Source organism: Salmo salar, chromosome 11, assembly GCF_965601325.2.
Source record: "Salmo salar chromosome 11, fSalSal1, whole genome shotgun sequence".
NCBI classification, from domain to species: domain Eukaryota; kingdom Metazoa; phylum Chordata; class Actinopteri; order Salmoniformes; family Salmonidae; genus Salmo; species Salmo salar.
This window is the reverse complement of record NC_138301.1, coordinates 9,353,851-9,376,448: the sequence shown is the minus strand read 5'-3', so window position 1 is coordinate 9,376,448 and position 22,598 is coordinate 9,353,851. Positions and strand designations below refer to the sequence as shown.

The window sequence follows — 22,598 nt, the reverse complement described above, 5'->3', positions numbered from 1 at the left end:
ACAAAAGGCAGAATAGACAGACAAAACATTTATTTAATTTCGAGCGTCAGACATTGTCGACATGGATTGATTTTTATACCAATTATAACAAATCAGAAGTTTACAAAGGTTGAAATGATCAAATGCATGAGGAAGCTGTTGGTCGCTAAATCCGGCGAATACTAGGACCATGAAAAATCAGGCAGCTGGGTCTTGTCTGAGTGGTCGACTGTGAATGTCCTCACTTACTATTACACTTAAACTGATTCACTAAGATCTTCCTACGATAGTGCTGTCTGGTCAGAACATGTTGAGGCCCCATACTGAACACTTGGTCACCACCACGCAAACACAGACACAGCTGATTCTAAAAGGGGAAACGATACAATCATTAGAAGATACTAAAATACATATTTAATATAACAATAAGCAGACGAGCAAACTGTGGCATAATATAAACATATGAATGAATTCAATAGGATAGCATCTAGACATCATTAAAGAATATACTTAGCAAGAGAGGTAGAAGGCCTAAGGCCATGGAGCTTCATGGCTGGCCTGGCTTGGATCTTCATTTAGGGCCACTGCGCATGTGCTGGGGTACAGAAAGAGCTGGAAACTTCTAGAATCTGTAGAATGGTACCAGCTACTACACAAGTAACAAGGCTAAATATATTGCAGATATAAACATATTGCAGCGGTAGTATACATATAATATAAACATTGCTAATACAATACTAATGATTATGCTAGTTGCACTCAATAAACACTTGTGGCAATAATAATAACAGAACTACTCTAATTGCAATGGACGCACACAACACTTAGTTAGGAAACAGCATGTGAACAGTTGTTCAGCACTTCCTCTTTCTTGCAACAGCATGTAAACACTTTCTAACTTGAGGTGTCTAGGGCGGAGCCCTGAATTGCGTCCAAGCATCCTTATTGGTTGGAAAAGCCAAATGATTGACATGCCTGAAAGCTAATCATATTGAGTGAGCCAGCCATTTTTACAATGTAAATTGCTTATTTACACTGAATAAAAAATATAAATGCATCATGCAACAATTTCAAAGAGTTACAGTTCATTTAAGAATCAGTCAGTTGAAATGAATGAATTAGGCCCTGATATATCGATGTCACATGACTGGGAACACAGATGCCTTAAAAAAAAAAAAAAGTAGCGACGTAGATCTGGTGTGACCACCATTTGCCTCCTGCAGCGTGACACATCTCCTTTGCATAGAGTTGATCAGGCTGTTGACTATGGCTTGTGGAATGTTGTCCCACTCCTCTTCAATGGCTATGCAAAGTTGCTGGATATTGGCCGGAACTGGAACACGCTGTCATACACGTCAATCCAGAGCATCCCAAACATGTTCAATGGGTGACGTATCTGGTGAGTGTGCAGACCATTTTCAGCTTCCAGGAATTGTGTACCGATCCTTGCGACATGAGGCCGTGCGTTATCATGCTGAAACATGAGGTGATGGCAGCGGTTGAATGCAGGGCTCGACATTAAGTTTTGTCCGGGGTCAGTAAAATAAATAGTCGGACAACCAGAATGTAGATTTCAGTTGTCCGGATGGACAAGTTAAAAAATCACATTATCAAACGATTACTCTGATCATAATTGGATCAGGCGGCGGCAGTGCGTGCTAGGCATTCTGAGTAAATTGCCTATATTCCTATTTGCTATATCCCATTTCAATGAATGTTATATTTACACAAAGCAAGAGAATAATATATATGTGAAATGAACAAAAGCCTAATCCTACTAACTGAAATATCATAAAACAATTAAGACAAATTAAAGTTATGAAGAGTATTTTCTGAATTATTCTAAAAGTGTTTAATGTCCTAAAGTCTGCAGCTTTTAAATGTGAATTATTATGAAATTTGGAGTCTATACTATTCTCATATTTATTTTGAATTACAAATATTTTAGGCCACAAGAAGTGAAATTGAGCAAACAATAACAAGATGGAGAAATCAAATGAGGAGTCAAAAGGAAACTTAGGCTACAGCTGAGGAATGCTAATGAAAGAAATGCATAGTTGGCCAATTTCCATTATTATTCTAGCAATGTGCAACCTACAACAACACATATAGTAGTCTAGGCCTAATAAGAGAGGAGGATGAGGTAAAAATGGGAATCAGTTTATAATTATCAAGTTCTGAGGTCAGCAGAGTTGCTCTGCAGCCCTCGATGATTTAAAACCCATTGATAAAATGCAATTGTGTTCGTTGTCCGTAGCTTATGCCTGCCCATGTCATAACCCCACTGCCACCACGGGGCACTCCGTTCACAAAGTTGACATTCGCAATCCGCTCACCCACACCATCTGCCCGGTACAGTTGAAACCGGGAGTAATCCGTAAAGTGCTCACTTCTCCAGCAAGCCAGTGGCCATCGAAGGTGAGCATTGCCCACTGAAGTCAGTTACGACACCGAACTGCAGTCAAGTCAAGACCGTGGTGAGGACGATGGACACGCAGATGAACTTCCCTGAGACAGTTTCTGACAGTTTGTGCAGGAATTATTCTGTAGTGCAAACCCATCAGCTGCCTGGGTAGCTCATCTCAGACCATCCCACAGGTGAAGAAGCTGGATGTGGAGGTCCTGGGCTGGCGTGGTTACACGTAGTCTGCAGTTGTGAGGCCGGTTGAACGTACTACCAAATTCTCTAAAATGACATTGGGGTGGCTTATGGTAGAGAAATTAACATTAAATTCTCTGGCAATAGCTCTGGTGGACATTCCAAATTTATGCACAAAATTTGAGCGAAATAAACTTTTTGTGCATATGGAACATTTCTGGGATCTTTTATTTCATCTCATGAAACATGGTTTCAACACGTTTATATTTTGGTTCAGTATATAATAATTTGTTCTGTGTTTGTGTGTGTCCTCAGGGTGCTGATGCTAAGCGGGGAGGAAGTGGAGGAGACTGAGCTGCCTGGCTTTGTGGACAACCTGCAGACCTTCTACTGTGGCAACGTGGCCCACCAGCAGCTCATCCAGGTATACACACACTAGTTATGAGGGAACAAATTGTTAGTTACATATTGGGATACAATTTTTTTACAATTGATGGTATAATTTTGACTATCGCAATTGGCTGTACCTGCACCAAAACTCTTATTTCCATGACTGATCAAAACTTTTCTCATAGCTCTCTTATCCCTCTGAGGCAGACGTATGGTGAGCAATATGTTTGGAACATCGAAACGCAATACAATCGCAATATTGATTCGCAATACAGTGCCTTCAGAAAATATTTAAACCCCTTGACTTATTCCACATTTTGTTGTTACAGCCTGAATTCAAATTTGATTAAATTTATTGTTTTTCTCACCCAGCTACACACAATACCCCATAATGACAAAGTGAAAACATGTTTTACATTTTTGGGGCTAATTTATTGAAAATGAATTACAGAAATATCGCATTTACATAAGTATTCACACTGCTGAGTCATTACTTTGTAGAAGCACCTTTGGCGGCGTTTTAAAGCTTTGAGTCATCTCGGGTATGTCTATCAGCTTTGCACATCTGGATTTGGGATCCATGCTGGCTGGGAAAATTCCTCCACGAGAGGTTGAACACCAAATGGCCAATAACCTATCCTCTTACTAGGCCTATCGTAAAAGATATGTTAGTTATGAACAGTAGCTTATTTCCCAAATATTCGAGCCAAGAAGATGTCCCTAAAGTTGTGACTCAAAAATAACAAGAATGGAAGTCGATTGCCTCAGCCTAGGAATAGGCTATTCTCAATCACAGCTTTATGAGAGATGGAACAAACAATATTATTTATTGTTCTATTATTTTGAGGCAAATAAAGCAAATGTTATCCAGTACTGCAGACTGATCTATCCAGCCAATGATGTAGGCCTATAACCTAGCTCACTACGGTAAGACAGCCCGTTCTTCATCAGACAGTCACTGCTCCATCATGTGCATCTGCCACAGACACGCACGCACACAAATGCAAGGGCACCCTTGCGATTTTTCAATGGAGCAGAATCTTCTGTTTTCTCTGCAAAACTGACTGAATGGCAATTTCTTTTACCCAAGAGGCACCTGACATTTACCACAAGTGAGAAATTACACATAGACAAGAATCATTTGCCATAAACCAAATTAATTAGAATTTTCAATAATTTAATCCACACCATTTTTTACTTTGAAAAATCGAATCTATTTTGTATGTGCTGTTGTAAATCAAACAAATACACGTGTGAACACAAAGTTTTCAAATAGTGAATCGTACAAAGGGGCTGATGTGTGGGTGTGTGTGTGTGTGTGTGTGTGTGTGGATTCAGATCACGTCAGGCGGTGTGCGTCTGGTAATGCAGGACAGCAAGGCCCTGGTGTCTGAGTGGAAGGAGCCGCAGGGCCGGAACATCAGCGTGGCCGCATGTAACTCCTCACAGGTGGTGCTGGCCGTGGGCCGCACCCTCTACTATCTCCAGATCCTCTCTGGGGAACTCAAACAGATCAGGTACACACAACTCAAATCCAGTTCAACTTTATTTACAGTGTTAAACAGCAGCAGAGACTTGGTGAGCCCCATATCAACTGAATTGTAAATACGTGTGAATTAAAGTTAAATCAACAGAAGAAATGACAGTGCCTTCAGAAAGTATTCATACCCTTTGACTTACTCCACATTTTGTTACAGCCTGAATTCAAAATCATTTTAATGAATGGGGTATTGTGTGTAAATTGATCGACACACAATACCCCCATAATGACAGTAAAACATTTCTGTATCATTATTTTGCAAAAATATTGAAAATGAAATATAAGTAAGTAAAAGTAATTCACAACCCTGAGTTGATAGTTTGTAGAAGCACATTTGGCAGTGATTACGGCTGTGAGTCTTTCTGGGTAAATCTCTAGCTTTCCACACCTGGATTGAGCAACATCTGCCTGTTTTTTATTATTTAAAAAATTCTTCAAGCTCTGTCAGATTGGTTGTTGATCGTTGCTTGACAAAAATGTTCAGGTCTTGTCATAGATTTTCAAGTAGATTTAAGTCAAAACTGTAACTTGGCTACTCAGGAACATTCACAGTGTTCTTGGTAAGCAACTCCAGTGTAGATTCGGCCTTGTGTTTTAGGTTATTCAAGGATTCAAGGAGCTATCATCTTAAGTAACACAGCAGATGCAACACAATGAATATTTACATTCACTCATTTGAAAATGAATTTTGTAACTTTGTCCCAGAAGCGTTTAACTTCAGGGCACTCCCACATAATATGAAGGAATGTGCCTACCTGATTTAGGGGACACAGTGAACAGTTGGGAGTTGGGACCATTTTCATCCTGAAACTTTTCCTTGGTGTTAAATACGGTCTGTGAACAAACTTTAAAAAAGGTTGATGGTTCGTATTACGGGATGCCAAGGTAATATTTCAAAAAAAAAAATTTTTTTTTTAAATTGGCTAGTTTTTCAAAAGTTTTTCAAAATATATTATAGTGATTGGTCCTTTCGGGAGACTAGATAAATAATTTATAAATTCCATAATTGGATGATCCGGTAGTTGGGTTTTCCAAGGGACTCCATAGGCCAGCATAGCTGACCTAAGTTTAAAATATGGGGGGGGGGGGGGGGGGGGGGAGTTACCTGGTAATGTGTGTCTTACAAGTCTTTGAATGTTCTCTAACCATTGCTATCTGTGATATCTGCAAGGGTACGGATTCCACATTTGAAACATTGGGGGGGGGATGCAAAATGCTGCCCTCCAGATCGCAAGGCGTTATTGACTATGGGCGTGCCATTTCGATTACCAGTTGCATTGTTTTTCAAGTTTGTGCTAAAGAGAAATTGTGTGAGCAATAATAAAGCGTAGTTTAACATTGTTTAAGGGAAATATCAGTTAAGACCTCCTCTTCCAGTGCAATTGGAGACATCATATTTCTCTCCATACTCAGCCAGTGGGGGGCAGAAGAATCATGTCTAAACCAATTTAGGATGGGAAGAAATGCTAGTGCCTGGAAATACGATTTATAGTTTGGTATGGATAGTCTTCCTACTTCTTTCCCTCTTTGCAATTTTTAAAATATTTATCTCGCTTACCTTGCCATATACATTTTGAGACCACACCCTGGATTTTATCCCAATAGCCAGAAGAGGGAGACAAGGGAAGCATTGAACTACAGAAATTCAACCATGGCAATATATTCATTTTGACAATAAGATATTCTGTCGGTTAAAGCCTTCATTTGGAAATGTCGTTATTCTATAGCAGGGGTGTACAACTCAGGCCCTCAAGTCCACAAGGGCTGCGCCACATTGAGTTGCCATGAAATGCTACGAATAGAGCCGACATGATTCCTTGTTCTACATGTCAGAGGCATGTTTGTTCTACATAACATATTTCTCTACGAATGTTCCAAAATGGTGAGTCCTGCTGAATGCACACCTGGTTTTAGTATCTACCTGGTACTTAATTGGCTGGAAAGTGTGCACACCTGTTTCCAAGGTAGAAATCAGTCCCTATAAAAGTTTAATCAACAGCTGTAACTCGGCCGCTCAGGAACATTCACTGTGTTATTGGTAAGCAACTCCAGTGTATATTTGGCCTTGTGTTTTAGATTATTATCCTGCTGAAAGGTGAAATCACCTCCCAGTGTCTGGTGGAAAGCAGACTGAACCAGTTTTTTCTCTAGCATTTTGCCTGTGCTTAGCAACATTCGGTTTCTTCTTTTTATTTTTTTCTCCTGAAAAACTCAATTTCTTAACGATTACAAGCATAACCATAACATGATGCAGCCACCTCTTCTTGAAAATATGGAGAGTGCTACTCAGTAATGTATTGTTTGCCCCAAGCATAATACTTTGTATTCAGGACAAAAAAATGAATTACTTTGCCACATTACTTTAGTGTCTTGTTGCAAACAAGATGCATGTTTTGGAGTATTTGTGTTACTTACATGCTTCCTTATTTTCACTCTGTCAATTAGGTTAGTATTGTGCAGTATTGTTGATCCATCCTTAGTTTTCTCCAATCACAGCCATTCAACTCTGTTTTAAAGTCCCTATTGGTCTCATGGTGAAATCCCTTCCTCTCCAGCAACTGAGTTAGGATGGATGCCTGTATCTGTCTAATGATTGGGTGTATATATACACCATCCAAAGTGTAATTCATAATTTTACCATGCTCAAAGGGATATTCGATGTCTGCTTTTTTTAATTGTATTTTTTTAACCCATCTACCAATGCCCTTTGCGAGGCATTAGGAAAACCTCTTTGGTCTTTGTTTGAATTTGTTTGAAAATCACTGCTTGACTGAGGGATCTTACAGATAATTGTATGTGTGGGGTACAGAGATGAGGTAGTCATTAAAAAATCATTTTAAACACTATTATTGCACACAGAGTGAGTCCATGCAACTTATTATGTTTCTTGTTTTTACTCCTGAACTTATTTAGGACTGCCATAACAAATGGGTTGAATACCTATTAACTTAAGACATTTCAGCTTTTCATTTTTAATTATTTGTATAAAAAAAATCCAATAGAAAATCTACTGACATACATTATGGGATATTGTGTGTAGGCCAGTGACAAAAAAAATCTACATTTTTATCAATTTTAAATTCTGTCTTACACAAAATGTGGAAACGTCAAAGGGTGTGTATACTTTCTCCACATTTTGTTACATAACAGCCTTATTCTAAACTTTATTAAATAAATGTTTTTTCTCATCAATCTACACACAATACCCCATAATGACAAAGCGAAAAAACAGTTTTTTTAGATTATTTTTTAAATACCTTATTTACAGAAGTATTCAGACCCTTTGCTATGAGACTCTAAATTGAACTCGGGTGCTTCCTGTTTCCATTGATCATCCTTGAGATGTTTCTACAACTTGATTGGAGTCCACCTGTGGTCAATTGATTTGACATGATTTGAAAAGGCACACACCTGTCTATATAAGGTCCCACAGTTGACAGTGCATGTCAGAGCAAAAACCAAGCCATGAGGTCGAAGGAATTGACCATAGAGCTTCGAGACAGGATTGTGTGTCGAGATACAGACCTCCATCATTCTTCAATGGAAGAAGTTTGAAACCACCAAGACTCTTCCTAGAGCTGGCCACCCGGCCAAACTGAGCAAACGGGGGAGAAGGTCAGGGAGTTGACCAAGAACCTGATGGTCACTCTGACAGAGCTCCAGAGTTCCTCTGGATATGGGAGAACCTTCCAGAAGGACAACCATCTCTGCAGCACTTCATCAATCAGGCCTTTATAGTAGTGTCCAAACGGAACCCACTCCTCAGTAAAAGACACATGACAGCCCGCTTGGAGTTTGCCAAAATGGACCTAAATGACTGACCATGAGAAACAAGATTCTCTGGTCTGATGACACCAAGATTGAACTCTTTGGCCTGAATGCCAAGTGTCACATCTGGAGGAAACCAGGCACTGCTCATCACCTGGTCAATACCATCCCTATGGTGAATCGTGGTGGCAGCATCATTCTGTGGGGATGTTTTTCAGCGGCAGGGACTGGGAGACAAGTCAGGATCGAGGCAAAGATGAATGGAGTAAAGTACAGAGAGATCCTTGATGAGAAACCTGCTCCAGAGCGCTCAGGACCTCAGACTGGGGCGAAGGTTCACTTTCCAACAGAACAATGACCTTAAGCTCACAGCCAAGACAACACAGGAGTGGCACGTCTTTGAATGTCCTTGAGTGGCTTAGCCAGAGCCTGGACTTGAACAAAATCGAACATCTCTAGAGAGACCTGAAAATAGCTCTCCCGATCCAATTTGACAGAACTTGAAGGGAACTGCGGAGAAGAATGGGAGAAACTCCCCAAATACAAGTTTGCCAAGCTTGTAGTGTTATACCCAAGAAGACTCGAGGCTGTAATTGCAGCCGACGGTGCTGCAACAAAGTAAAGGGTCTGAATACTTATGTATGTGTGATATTTCATTTCTATTTATTTTTTTTGCCAACATTTCTAAAAACCTGTTTTTGCTTTATCATTATGGGGTATTGTTTGTAGATTGATAGGGGGGAACTATTTTATCCATTTTAGAATAAGGCTGTAACATTGCAAAATGTGGAAAAAGTGAAGGGGTTTGAATACTTTCCGACTGGACTGTATATACACACACACACACACACACCACACACACACACCACATTGAACCCAGATGGAGTCAGCTCTACAAGCCATCGCCATGCCTGAGCTAGTCTTACACTGCTGGCCAAGGAAGGCTCTACTGATGTGGTCTGGTCCAGCCAACACTGTTGATGCTGAGCTGTAGCAAAAGCCGTTCCTTTTTGAGAGTGGGCTGTACCCACACACTGGGGCAAAACAAATATCCAATTAAGTAAAACTCAGCTACGCAACTTAAAGTGCTTTGAGCACCTATAAAAGCACTTCATAAATCCAATCCCATATGAGGATGTAGTGAGATACCCGATGGGTTGGACTACTCTTCATCACTCATCTTGATTTTTTTTTTTGATTTTTAAATCAATCCGGCATCATTAACACAATGGGAAAATCCAATGATTTATTATGGAAATCGCATGAGCGACCGAGGAAAACAAATTGGTACAATTTAAGGCGTCTAGTGCAGACATTAGGGATGGGGGTGGTGTGAGTTTGCCGGTCTGGCCAGGTGAGATGTAGTCGTTGTTTGTGTGTGTCTGTAAGTTGTTTTGTATTTGGAGTAAAAAATTAAATAAATATTAGCTATAGTCACTTTTGTTGAAATAATTAAATACAAAAATGAATCCAATCCCATGCCCTTCTCTCTGTCCCCCCTCAGCACGGTGGAGATGGAGCATGAGGTGGCCTGCCTAGACATCACGCCCCTGGGGGAGGACGGAGATTCGCCCCTCTGCGCCGTGGGCCTGTGGACGGACATATCGGCCCGGGTCCTCAAGCTGCCCTGCTTCACCGCCCTGCACAAAGAGATGCTCGGAGGAGGTGAGAGGGGGAGATTCAACAGTGTACTTAAAGGGATAGTGAGGGAGGAATTGATGGATAGATGGAGCAACTGATTTGAACCTTTTGTGTTGCCAGGTAAGTCTGTGTAACTTTGAGAAAAAGCCGATTTCTCCTGGGGATGGGTACGAGTACTCGGTTCAAGGTTTTGTATTTGGTAACTATTAATTGACAACATTTTAATAAATGCAACTATTTAGCAGGTTCAATTCATAAGCACAGACAACATTTCTAGTGCTACGATGTGTTTGTTGTTTGGATTCTGTCATTGAAAATATTAGTTTTCGTTTTCAGTTGAGTATCTGAACAACCAGTAACTGGAGCAACTGTTATTGCAGCCACATTTCACGCTAACATGCCAGTATGCAACATGATTTTCCAGAGTACTCGAACCCAGACGTTCTTTCAAATGCCCATCCCTGTTTTGTTGCTCCCGAACATGGTCTTTTAATAAAGCTTCTGAAATATCAATTTTCTTTATAAAGCTATCATGATTGGGAGCAGCATAGAATTGGCCACACGTTATCTTTTTTTCTTCTCTGTATTGGACATTCTCTTTTGTCCTTCTGGTATTATTTTTGGATGTGTTTATAAACCCCTCCTATTCAAAGCCTGTGTAACTTGGCCATGAAAGGGGGAGGGAATCCTAAGGGACAGAAGCACTCTATTGCTGGATCCACACGTCCTAGATCCATTTGCAATGTTGCACAACCATGTGGAAGATGTTATTGTGGGACCTAGCTGTCAATGCCTTCTTATTTGTTCTCGGAGGATGAATAATAGTTGTTTGGAATTGACAGTGGAATTCTGCTGCTATTCTGAAGCTTTTCACACATTTGACACAATTGTGTGTGTGTGTGTGTGTGTGTGTGTGTGTACAGAAATTATCCCTCGCTCCATCCTGATGACGACATTCGAGGCCAGCTACTACCTGCTGTGTGCCCTGGGAGACGGAGCGCTCTTCTACTTCGGCCTGGACCTGACCTCAGGTCAGACTGCTGGAGAAACACATACTGCTGTTGCCTTTTGAGTCAAATTGTAATAAAAAAATCCAGACAGTTAACTGCACCATCATCTAATTCATTGAAACAACAAATTAGGTTAAGGCCAAATAAGGACCTGTTCATTGTGTCTTCACAGCTGCAGTTCGATTCTGTTTCAGAATTCTGAAAATGTATTGAAAATGTCAAACTCGATATTTGAAATACAATGCGTGTACAAAACATTAGGAACACCTTCCTAATATTAAGTTGCACCCGCTTTTGCCCTCAGAGAACAGCCTCAATTGGTGGGTGCATGGACTCCACAAGGTGTCAAGCGTTCCGCAGGGATGCTGTCCCATGTTCACTCCACCTTCTGAATGGGACAAATGCACAATCCCTTTGATGTGCGCTGATTAAAGTGGATTTAACATGTGACATCAATAAGAGATTCACCTGGTCTGTGTATGTCATGGAAAGATCAGATGTTCCCAATGTTATTGACACTCAGTGTATATTGAAAATGGAAAGGGTTTTGGATTGGAATTCCCGCTTATCTCCTGAATAGACTGAATTGAAAGTGCACTTAACCCTGGCAGGTTTGCAAACATATTGTTAAACTGTTGGCATTGACCCTGTTGTGTTGCCAACAGGCGTGCTGAGCGAGCGTAAGAAGGTGACTTTGGGCACCCAGCCCACGGTGCTGAGGACCTTCCGCTCCCTGTCCACCTCCAACGTGTTTGCCTGCTCCGACCGGCCCACCGTCATCTACTCCTCCAACCACAAGCTGGTCTTCTCCAATGTCAACCTCAAGGAGGTCAACTACATGTGTCCGCTCAACTCCGAGGGCTACCCCGACAGGTTAGTCAGTCACGCGCGTCTCAGTAGTCCAAAGCGGCATCCTTAGCACTTGTTCTCCATTTGGACTGATGTGGGACGAATTCAACAGGTTTAAACGGAAACCTTTTTTTCCCCTGTCATCGGTCCTGTGTTTTCAGACCAGTGCACGTGGTGGAGAGGAGACGGAGTTCTGCGTTGATTATTTTTCTCATTCAACGACTCTAAAGAAAGAACAGGAATGATTGCAAAGCTAGAAATAAATATGTAACTTATCTGTTGTTGGTGTGTGGTTGTAACCTGCGTTTCTGTGTCTTTGGCAGTCTGGCTCTGGCCAACAACAGCACTCTCACCATCGGGACCATCGACGAGATCCAGAAGCTCCACATTCGCACGGTTCCCCTCTACGAGTCTCCCAGGTAAGAGGGAGCAACACCAGTAGAAATAGTTACAGAGTAGAAGTACAGTGGGGAAAAAGTATTTGATCCCCTGCTGATTTTGTACGTTTGCCCACTTACAAAGAAATGATCAGTCTATAATTTTAATGGTAGGTTTATTTGAACAGTGAGAGACAGAATAACAACAAAATCCAGAAAAACACATGTCAAAAATGTTATGAAATGGTTTGCATTTTAATGAGGGAAATAAGTATTTGACCCCCTCTGCAAAACATGACTTAGTACTTGGTGGCAAAACCCATGTTGGCAATCAGAGGTCAGATGTTTCTTGTAGTTGGCCACCAGGTTTACACACATCTCAGGAGGGATTTTGTCCCACTCCTCTTTGCAGATCTTCTCCAAGTCATTAAGGTTTCGAGGCTGACGTTTGGCAACTCGAACCTTCAGCTCCCTCCACAGATTTTCTATGGGATTAAGGTCTGAAGACTGGCTAGGCCACTCCAGGACCTTAATGTGCTTCTTCTTAAGCCACTCCTTTGTTGCCTTGGCCGTGTGTTTTGGGTCATTGTTATGCTGGAATACCCATCCATGACCCATTTTCAATGCCCTGGCTGAGGGAAGGAGGTTCTCACCCAAGATTTGACGCTACATGGCCCCGTCCATTGTCCCTTTGATGCGGTGAAGTTGTCCTGTCCCCTTAGCAGAAAAACACCCCCAAAGCATAATGTTTCCACCTCCATGTTTGACGGTGGAGATGGTGTTCTTGGGGTCATAGGCAGCATTCCTCCTCCTCCAAACACGGCGAGTTTAGTTGATGCCAAAGAACTCCATTTTGGTCTTATCTGACCACAACACTTTCACCAGTTGTCCTCTGAGTCATTCAGATGTTCATTGGCTAACTTCAGACGGGCATGTATATGTATTCTTGAGCAGGGGGACCTTGCGGGCGCTGCAGGATTTCAGTCCTTCACGGCGTAGTGTGTTAACAATTGTTTTCTTGGTGACTATGGTCCCAGCTGCCTTGAGATCATTGACAAGATCCTCCCGTGTAGTTCTGGGCGGATTTCTCACTGTTCTCATGATCATTGCAACTCCACGAGGTGAGATCTTGCATGGAGCCCCAGGCTGAGGGATATTGACAGTTCTTTTGTGTTTCTTCCATTTGCGAATAATCGCACCAACTATTGTCACCTTCTCACCAAGCAGCTTGGCGATGGTCTTGTAGCCCATTCCAGCCTTGTGTAGGTCTACAATCTTGTCCCTGACATCCTTGGAGAGCTCTTTGGTCTTGGCCATGGTGGAGAGTTTGGAATCTGATTGATTGATTGCTTCTGTGGACAGGTGTCTTTTTTACAGGTAACAAGCTGCGGTTAGGAGCACTCCCAATCTCAGCTCGTTACCTGTATAAAAGACACCTGGGAGTCAGAAATCTTTCTGATTGAGAGGGGGTGAAATACTTATTTCCCTCATTAAAATGCTAATCAATTTATAAAATGTTTGACATGCGTTTTTCTGGATTTTTTGGTTGTTATTCTGTCTCTCACTGTTCAAATAAACCTACCATTAAAATTATAGACTGATCCTTTCTTTGTCGGTGGGCAAACGTACAAAAGCAGCAGGGGATCAAATACCTTTTTCCCCCACTGTATATCCGATGGATTTACCCTCAGGTATATCGAGAGTGAAATATTTACTTCAGTTTCTTTTTACTCTTTCCTTTCGCTCTGTCACTCACTCCCCCCTTCTATCTCTCCACTTTATTCTCGCTCCCTCCCTCTCTCAGGAGGATCTGTTACCAGGAAGTATCTCAGTGTTTTGGGGTGCTATCCAGCCGCGTGGAGATGCAGGACGCCAGCGGGACCACGGCAGCAGTGCGCCCCAGCGCTAGCACTCAGGTAGCTGCACACCATCTGGTATTTCAGTGTACCACTGCCAAGATCTCCTGTTCTGGGCCTGTAGTCATAAATAATCTCAGAGTTGGAGTGCTGATCAAGGATTAAGACCTTTTGAATATGGGACATGAGCCTTGTTTCCCGTATTCAACGGTGTTTTCATGATGCATCGTGACTTAAGTGCAATTGCGTGTTTTGTAGAAGAACAGTCCGGAAATATCTGTTAACTTCGCTCTATATGAACTGAAGCATCAGAGTTACTGTATTTTATTTAGACGTTTTAGTGCAATTATGTTTTTGGGGGGGGGGAATGCCTTGAATGGTAGTGGTGCACATCGCTTGGCTGACAATGTGTCCAGATGATTTAGTTTAGTCTAGGTTTATTGCACAAAAAATAAGAAAAGAGAAGAAAAAAAAACATTATTTACAAGAACTTGTAGGTGAGGAAGAACCTACTCCCTTTTTCCCATTGCCTTGTGGGTGTGCATAGTCTGGGTTTTCATATTTTCCCACTTTCTCTACCTTTCATATCTCCTCTCTTCTCTACCTATCCCCAGGCTCTGTCTAGCAGTGTGAGCTCCAGTAAGCTGTTCCCCAGCAGCACCTCCCCACATGAGACCTCCTTCGGGGAGGAGGTGGAGGTGCACAGCCTCCTGGTGGTCGACCAACACACCTTCGAAGGTAAGTTCCCCCCTTAAAAACGTCTTGATTAAAGAGAACATTTGAAGTGAGTTAATGTGATCTGTTACTGGTAGTTATGCTGGTGATGGATAAGCTGGTGATTGTACTCTTGAGGAGCACACAAAATTCTCGCCTTTTTGTGGCGATTTGTCCTCAATAGCGTGATTTTCACGTGTGTTCGTCCTCCCAGTGCTCCACGCCCACCAGTTCCTCCAGAGTGAGTACGCCCTTAGCATGGTGTCCTGCCGTCTGGGCAGGGACCTCTCGGTCTACTTTATCGTTGGCACGGCAATGGTCTACCCAGAGGAGGCGGAGCCCAAGCAAGGCCGCATCATCGTCTTCCACTACACTGATGGTGAGGGCTAACCTTTTTCTTTCTTCCATTCTCATTGTTCTCGCTCTCTCGTTCCCATCATTCTTCTGTTATTCTCTCACCCCCTCATGTTTTTTTTGCTCGCGCTCTCACACGTTCTTCTACAGTCTTTCTTCCCCTCGTCTTTTCTTCACTCGTTCTCTCACCTTTTCCTCACTCGTTCCATGCCTCTTCCTCCCCTTGACAGTGCCTGATAGCACCTTCCTATCGCTAATCATCTCAGTCATGAAGACGAATCACTCCGAGTGAACAGATGCTGTGAAATACTGTGTCAGAGAGCCTGAAAACCAAACTGATGTGCTGCTTTTCACCATTTGTTTAAAAGAATTGCCTGGAATCCAAACCATTTATGCTCAGTTTCACCGTTCTTTCACAGTGAAACAAATGGTTGAACAAAACATATCAGTTTGGATTTCAGGCTACTGTGACACCAGCCCTGACCCGGACTGTTATTTCTCCTTCTTCTGTGCAGGTAAGCTGCAGACGGTTGCAGAGAAGGAGGTGAAGGGAGCCGTCTACTCCATGATGGAGTTCAATGGCAAACTGCTGGCCAGCATCAACAGCACAGTGAGCATTTCACTTTTGATGGTTTGAAAGTAGATGTTTTTAAGGCCAGCTCCTATTTTACAGGCTGCGGTTGTAGATACTCACATGGAGGTGAAATGTTTACGTCCACTTAAATTAAAACTTTCACGGTGTCTCTCATTGCCATTGATGCATCACTAAGTGAATATTTGATTTAAGTGAAAGTTAGGATTCGCCCCATGGTACTTGGCATAAAAAAAAAACTCCGAAAAGGGTGTTAGGGATAATATAAGTCCATCCAGTAGTATTCATTCCAATGGAACGTTGGAATCTAAAGGAATGTTGAAGGGGGTATTTCTTGTAATTGTATGATATACATGTCTCCTACAAAAACAACCGTGGTGCTTTCGAGTCCTCGTTACTCCGAAACTGCACTGCAGCGTCCACACTCTACTCCTCGACAATTGTGCATGTCAATATCAACGCATCATCAATGTGCGCCCGCCCCAGGTGCGTCTGTACGAGTGGACCGCTGAGAAGGAGCTGAGGACAGAGTGTAACCACTACAACAACATCATGGCTCTCTACCTAAAGACCAAAGGAGACTTCATCCTGGTGGGAGACCTGATGAGGTCTGTGCTGCTGCTGGCCTATAAACCCATGGAGGGCAACTTTGAGGAGGTAAGGAATGATCCTAAGAGAGAATTGGAACAGGCTTTATAAGGTCTAAATGACGATTTGTTTTGATTTTGCTCATATACAGGTTTTTTCCCCTTGGAATACAGCATTCTCCAAAATATAGATTTGAATGCTTTTATTTTGTCGCCCTCATTTCTCATGGGCTTTATTAGGATTCAACACCAAACACTTGCGATGAATAAGAACTTGAGTGATGAGTTGGAACCGTTGTTTATCAATAATTGCACCTCTTGGATGAATAAAGTTTATTGAATGGAATTGAATTGAGGCACTGGTGATACGCCTGCTTTTTCACCTGTCACTCTTCTCAGATCGCCCGTGACTTCAATCCCAACTGGATGAGTGCTGTGGAGATCCTGGACGATGACAACTTCCTGGGGGCGGAGAATGCCTTCAACCTCTTTGTGTGTCAAAAAGACAGGTGAGGTGGAGTCTTGACCTCTTTCTGGAATCCTCTCGCCTCAGAAGGAAGAGACCTCTAATACGGTTTAGGAGGGAAATAAGTAGCATGTGTAGTATCGCAAAAAGACTAATTGAGATGGAGCCCGGCCTAGACATGTCCTCACACTCTCACCGCCCATCATCCATAAGCCGTCATGTTAATCATCCATGATCACTGAATTCCATTGACCTTTATCTTTGTCGTCAAATTTGCATTCTGTTTGTCACCATCTTATTTCTTACTACCTCTTCCCTCACGCGCTCGTTATTTTTCTTACTCATTGCCGCTCATCTACATCTGTTGCCATTGCTTTTCCCCATTTCAATTTTTCTGCCTGCCTCTGTATCGTTCGCTTTCTCTCTTTCTCTCATCACTTTCTCTCAATTATAATAATTCACTGCTACTTTATTGGTATGAAAGAAATGGGTACACATTGCCAAAGCAGAAATGTATAAATAAATGGGTCTCACACACACACACACACACACACACACACAGCTTCGTTTTAGAATGAAATGAATGGGTACACATTGCCAACGCATGAAATAATTAGGACCAAAATAGAAGTTGCGCTCTCTCTCCCTTTGGCAGCGCGGCCACGACAGACGAGGAGCGACAACATCTGCAGGAGGTGGGAGTGTTCCACCTGGGGGAGTTTGTCAATGTCTTCTCCCATGGGTCACTGGTGCTGCAGAACCTGGGCGAGAGCTCCACCCCCACGCAGGGCTCCGTGCTCTTCGGCACCGTCAACGGCATGATCGGTAATGCCCCCCCCCCCCCCCGGATGAAACCGGGAGGGCCTAACCTGAATTTGTACAATAAGAAACACTTGGTTTTTTTTTTCCATTGCAAAACATTTAGCTGTGGTTTGTTAGTTTGCCGTAATGAATACACCCCAGGGTCGTAGAGCATGCATTAGCACGAAACATTTTGAGACCGCAAGAGAGACATCTGTGTTCTTATTGGACATGTTTCTGTAGCAGCGCTTGGGTTTCAAAATGTTGTTTTCCTGGTGCCTACTGAACCAGTACTGATGCCCATTTCAAGGTCCCCAATTCCCTCTGGTCTTTTTTTTTTTTAGGCTATGTACTGTTATAGTGAAGTGGTCCGCTCTACAGATTTTCCTCAACTACGTCAGCACCCATCTTAAGGATGAGAGGTGGGAAGCAGTGTAGAGGGGACGCATCTGCTAGTCATTTCCAAGTGACTTCCAAAATCAAAGTCAAATCTACTTTCTCAATTTCTTTCATAGCTGTGATATTAAAGAAAGAGGAATGATGAGTGGAGTGTTCACTGAAGTTCTGCAATGACTATTCCCCCGCAAAAAGCTGCACAACACGTTTGTGTTTGTGGACGACAACATGTTCAGTAGGCACAAATTGGAGAGAGAAAAAATGTCACTTTCCCTCAGTCAGACAACCCAGACTCAAATTCCCTCTCATCTTCCATCTTTTCTCCTTCACTAGGTATGAGTGGCGAGCACCACGAGCGTACGGATCTGCACACATCTATTTCGGTTCTCCTTTTATTTTGTCCCATAAATGACAAGCCACCTGTCTTATCTCTCTAGGTCTTGTGACCTCTCTGTCCGAGGGCTGGTACAGCCTGCTGCTGGACCTGCAGAACCGACTCAACAAGGTCATCAAGAGCGTGGGCAAGATCGAGCACAGCTTATATCCTTTCCTTCTGGTGTGTGTGTGGACCCTGCCCCTGTGTATCACATTGAAAGTGCCTTTTCAGAACCGGTGAGCAGTACTGTCATGGTTGGCAGAACTTGGTACCACCAACCTTGACGTGCGCTGTCATTATGGTAATGGTTGTCATAACATGCCTAGCCCGTGAATGAATGAATGAATGAATGAATGAATGAATGAATGAATGAATGAATGAATGAATGAATGAATGACAAGGCCCCGTGTTTACTGTGTCATGCGTGAATGAAGCGGCGGCCTGAAGTTGACAAGTAGCCGTGTGTATGTGATACGGGGAAGTAACAATAGGGTTGACGGCCTTGGAATTTTGGATAACGGTAATTGGCCAGCCAATCACTGTAATAACCAAATCGAATAGCCACTCCTTCGCTCCTGACTGCATGTGCTGCCATAAAAATAGAACGGGCGTCCAAATTCAAGTCAATGATAGTATAATGGGTGGACTGGTGGCCATTGTGAGGCGCAAAGCAGGAAGTGTAGCCATCAATATGTGCTGTGATTTGTTGATTTTAAACTCAGCTGACATTACAAAAATGACATTTTATTCCATGAGCCACATCAGTTAACATCATTTGAATCAACATTCTACATTACCATGGAAATGATTGCATCACAATACCAGTGAGTGGCGCAGCGGTCAAAAGCACTGCATCGCAGTGCTGAGGTGCCAATACAGCCGGGGGTTCGATCCCGTGACCGGGAGCCCCATAGGACAGTGCGCAATTGACTCAGCTGTCCAGGGTAGGGGAAGGTTTTGCCGGAGGGCCTTCCTTGGCTCATCGCGCTCTAGTGACTCCTTGTGGCAGGGCCGGGCACCTGCAAGCCGACTTCAGTCGTCAGTCAAACGGTGTTCCTCCGAAACATCGGTGCAGCTGACCTCAGGTCAGTGTGATAAGTAGTGGTGCGGCCAGGCAGGTCATGTTTTGGAAGATGCATGACTCAACCTTCGCCTCTCCCGAGCTCATTTGGGAGTTGCAGCGATGAGCCAAAGGCTGTAATTCGGAGTGAAAATGGAGTAAAAAAAAAAAAAATGCTTTGGCCATACCACCCTGAACACACCTGATCTCAGTAGCTAAGCAGGGTCAGGCCTGGTTTGAACTTGGATGGGAGACCAACTGGGAATACCAGGTGCTCTAAGCTCAAAAAGAAAATGAAAAAAATACCAGGCAGCCATTGCATGTACCCATCATTTTACCAGTCAAATTGCAAGGGTTAGAGCTTCCAAGCCTGTTATTTTGACTTCTGTTCACTATTTCTGTGCTGCTGCTGTTGCAGGGAGGGGCTGTTGCCTAGGCAACCAAAGACTTGTTTACTACAACACTTGCTTGTTTCAGCAAGGAGCAACAAAGTTCCATCATGTTTGGTGTCCATGTTACCACAGAAACGGACTCAACCGCACAAATTCCCGGCTGTCCCGTCTTCAGTCAGCTGTTCGTTCTTATGACTGTTGTTTTATTTTCAAGACAGTCTTCATCCATAACCGTCAGTTTCACGGTAATTTCACACGTTTGAGAGAATCTTATAGTGGTCTAAAATCACTTACACTGTACTTTCCTTTGAAAAAGGTGCCAGTTCACATTTTAGGGGCTGCTACTCATTTAAATTATTCCGTACAGGTGCTCATATTTTAGAGTGAACATTCTATGAGTACTCAAACCCCCAAAAATGCAGGTTATGGTACTCAAAAGGACAGAGTTCCTAGTAAGAGGAGTGGCTTTGCTGTAGGGGGTGTGTGTGTGTGTGTTATTTGTCTTCCTTGACTCTGGCACCTGGAGGTCCTTCCATACGGAGCGTAAGACTGAGCAGGCCACGGGCTTCATCGACGGGGACCTCATCGAGAGCTTCCTGGACCTGGGCCGCGCCAAGATGCAGGAGGTGGTCAGCACGCTACAGGTTCGGACACGCATACACACTTTCCCACAGACACACACACACACTCGTTCACACTCTCTCTCTCACACACACAAACGAGCTCGCTCGCTCACACTTCTTGGACTGCAGTGACGCTTGATAAAGGTATCACTTAGATGCATGTGTCCCATAGCCGTGCGGGTTAATGCAAACTACTGGGACAGTGAGCTGACATAACACCCTCTTCTGCATTTCAGATTGATGACGGCAGCGGCATGAAGCGCGAGGCCACCGTGGACGAGGTCATAAAGATTGTGGAGGAGCTGACAAGGATCCACTAGCCCCTCCCACTCAGACTCCGGCCATTACGGAGGGGAGTGGGGTGGAGGGAACCGGGAGGAGGGGGGGCTAGGGCTCTGTAAATACTTATAAATAAATAAAAAGGTGTTTGCATGACCGTCCTCCGGACTTCAAATTAATTGACAATGTTTTTTTTAAATCCGATCCCACATCAATACTTCACAAATGCCTGGATAAACAAAATGGCCTGTCGACCATAACGATGACAAGCAAAGGGACTGGTTAAATCACTGCAGTGCGAGGACGAGGAAAGATGGCTCATGGATTTGACAGGGATCCACAAAAGTAGGATAACGATACCTTCTTCGCTATTTTGTCATTGGCGTTTCTCCATGTTTCTTTTAATAAAGGTTGCTTTAGTACTGTGTACCTCTTGAGTTCAGGTCTCCGATCTTTCCACAGAATGACGATATTCATTTCATTTTCACTTCTGAGCATTAACTTAAGTCGGTTTCAAATCGTGTCCAAAGTCCTACACCACAGTATAATTTCAAAAGCAATTCATAGAAGCGCACATGCCAACCAACAATGACATATCCTATTATCGAATATGCATGCACTCACTATTGTAAATAGCTCTGCGTCACTGCGTGACTTAAACGATGTCACTGAGTGCAGTAATGGTCATTTGTGCTAAATTACCACTACAATGCACTATATGAACTTGTTGTTGTTGCATTGTCTCCTATAGTTGAATTCTTCTCTTAACTCTGTTTTGACTAAGTATGTCACAAGGCATAAGAAAAGGGTGAAAGATTTATTAGCAAAGTCAGAGTAGAAGTAGTTAGTCATGGTGCATATTGTGACAGTGTGCAAGAGACCTCAGGGTTCCAACGGAACCAGAATGAGCTGTGCTCAGTCAATGAGATAAGTACTTAGCTATAATTATTACATGACAGTTATCTACAGAGTTTCTGGGCTACCAGGTGGTAACTCTGGTCAATCCAATGATTAATTAACTGCCAGGGAGAAGGCTGGAATTGAATAGCACTAGCACTGGGCCCGTATTCATATAGCATTTTGGCTAATCAATTTTTGATGTGGTCTAAAAGGAAAAACTGATCCTAAATCAGCACTCCGACGCTTGATTACATACGGTCCCTGATGTAGGCTAGACCCTTGCCGGAATTACATCTAGAAAGATGGTGGTGCCAGACTGCCAGCAACCAACTGATGCCATAGAGCAGAGACGCACTACTGCCAACACGACAGGAAACTGGACCACATGTCCGCTGTGGCTGCACAGAGGTACTTAAGTGTATATGTAGTTATAGGAAACCCCGGAGAGGCATTATCTGCCGATGTCAGCTGTACACCAGAACATCCGTAACATCCTCCGCCAGGACCAAACCAATTTTGTTAAATCAAACAGCATCCCTAATTTATGTTCTCTCTAGGCAGGTTCTCCCTTGTCTGTCGGTGCTTCGTTTTGATGACGAGCATGCTTTACATGTTACATGCGGAGTGGGTGATCCTAGCCTTGTTGCGTCTATCATCCGATGAAAGCAATCGGAACTGATCCATTTTGATGGAGGTTTTGCAGCCCTTTGGCTTTGAAATAATAGCGACTATGAGGTTAAAGTGCATACTGTCATCTTTAATTTGAGGGTATTTTCATCCATATCGGGTGGCAATGGTTAAGAGCGTTGGGTCAGTAACTGAAATGTTCGAATCACCCGAAACGACGTCTGTTGACGTGCCCTTGAGCAAAGTACTTAACCTGAATTGCTCCTATAAATCGCTCTGGAATAACGCATCTGCTAAATGACTAAAACGTAGAAATTACAGAACTTTTTGTACATTTGATGCGGGGTCTTGCTTCCATTCAGCCTCGAGCATTAGTGACGTCGGGCACTGATGTTGGACGATTAGGCCTGGCTCGGAGTCGG

At 43.1% G+C, this 22,598-nt stretch overlaps 1 protein-coding gene across 2 annotated transcripts in view; it reads left to right on the top strand.

Annotated features, from left to right (window-relative positions):
* LOC106561926 (DNA damage-binding protein 1) overlaps positions 1-21,078 on the top strand; it is a 32,003-nt gene extending 10,925 nt beyond the window's left edge. For both annotated transcript variants that reach the window (XM_014126329.3, XM_014126330.3), the window contains exons 11-26: positions 2,894-3,002; positions 4,307-4,485; positions 9,781-9,941; positions 10,841-10,948; positions 11,593-11,800; positions 12,100-12,195; positions 13,958-14,069; positions 14,624-14,747; positions 14,938-15,102; positions 15,593-15,687; positions 16,156-16,326; positions 16,656-16,765; positions 17,378-17,547; positions 18,357-18,459; positions 20,268-20,391; positions 20,607-21,078. In XM_014126329.3, the coding sequence (XP_013981804.2) occupies positions 2,894-3,002; positions 4,307-4,485; positions 9,781-9,941; positions 10,841-10,948; positions 11,593-11,800; positions 12,100-12,195; positions 13,958-14,069; positions 14,624-14,747; positions 14,938-15,102; positions 15,593-15,687; positions 16,156-16,326; positions 16,656-16,765; positions 17,378-17,547; positions 18,357-18,459; positions 20,268-20,391; positions 20,607-20,690 (2,119 nt within the window). In that variant the 3' untranslated portion in view covers positions 20,691-21,078. The remainder of the gene's footprint in view (positions 1-2,893; positions 3,003-4,306; positions 4,486-9,780; positions 9,942-10,840; positions 10,949-11,592; positions 11,801-12,099; positions 12,196-13,957; positions 14,070-14,623; positions 14,748-14,937; positions 15,103-15,592; positions 15,688-16,155; positions 16,327-16,655; positions 16,766-17,377; positions 17,548-18,356; positions 18,460-20,267; positions 20,392-20,606) is intronic.
* The last annotated feature ends 1,520 nt before the right edge of the window (positions 21,079-22,598 follow it).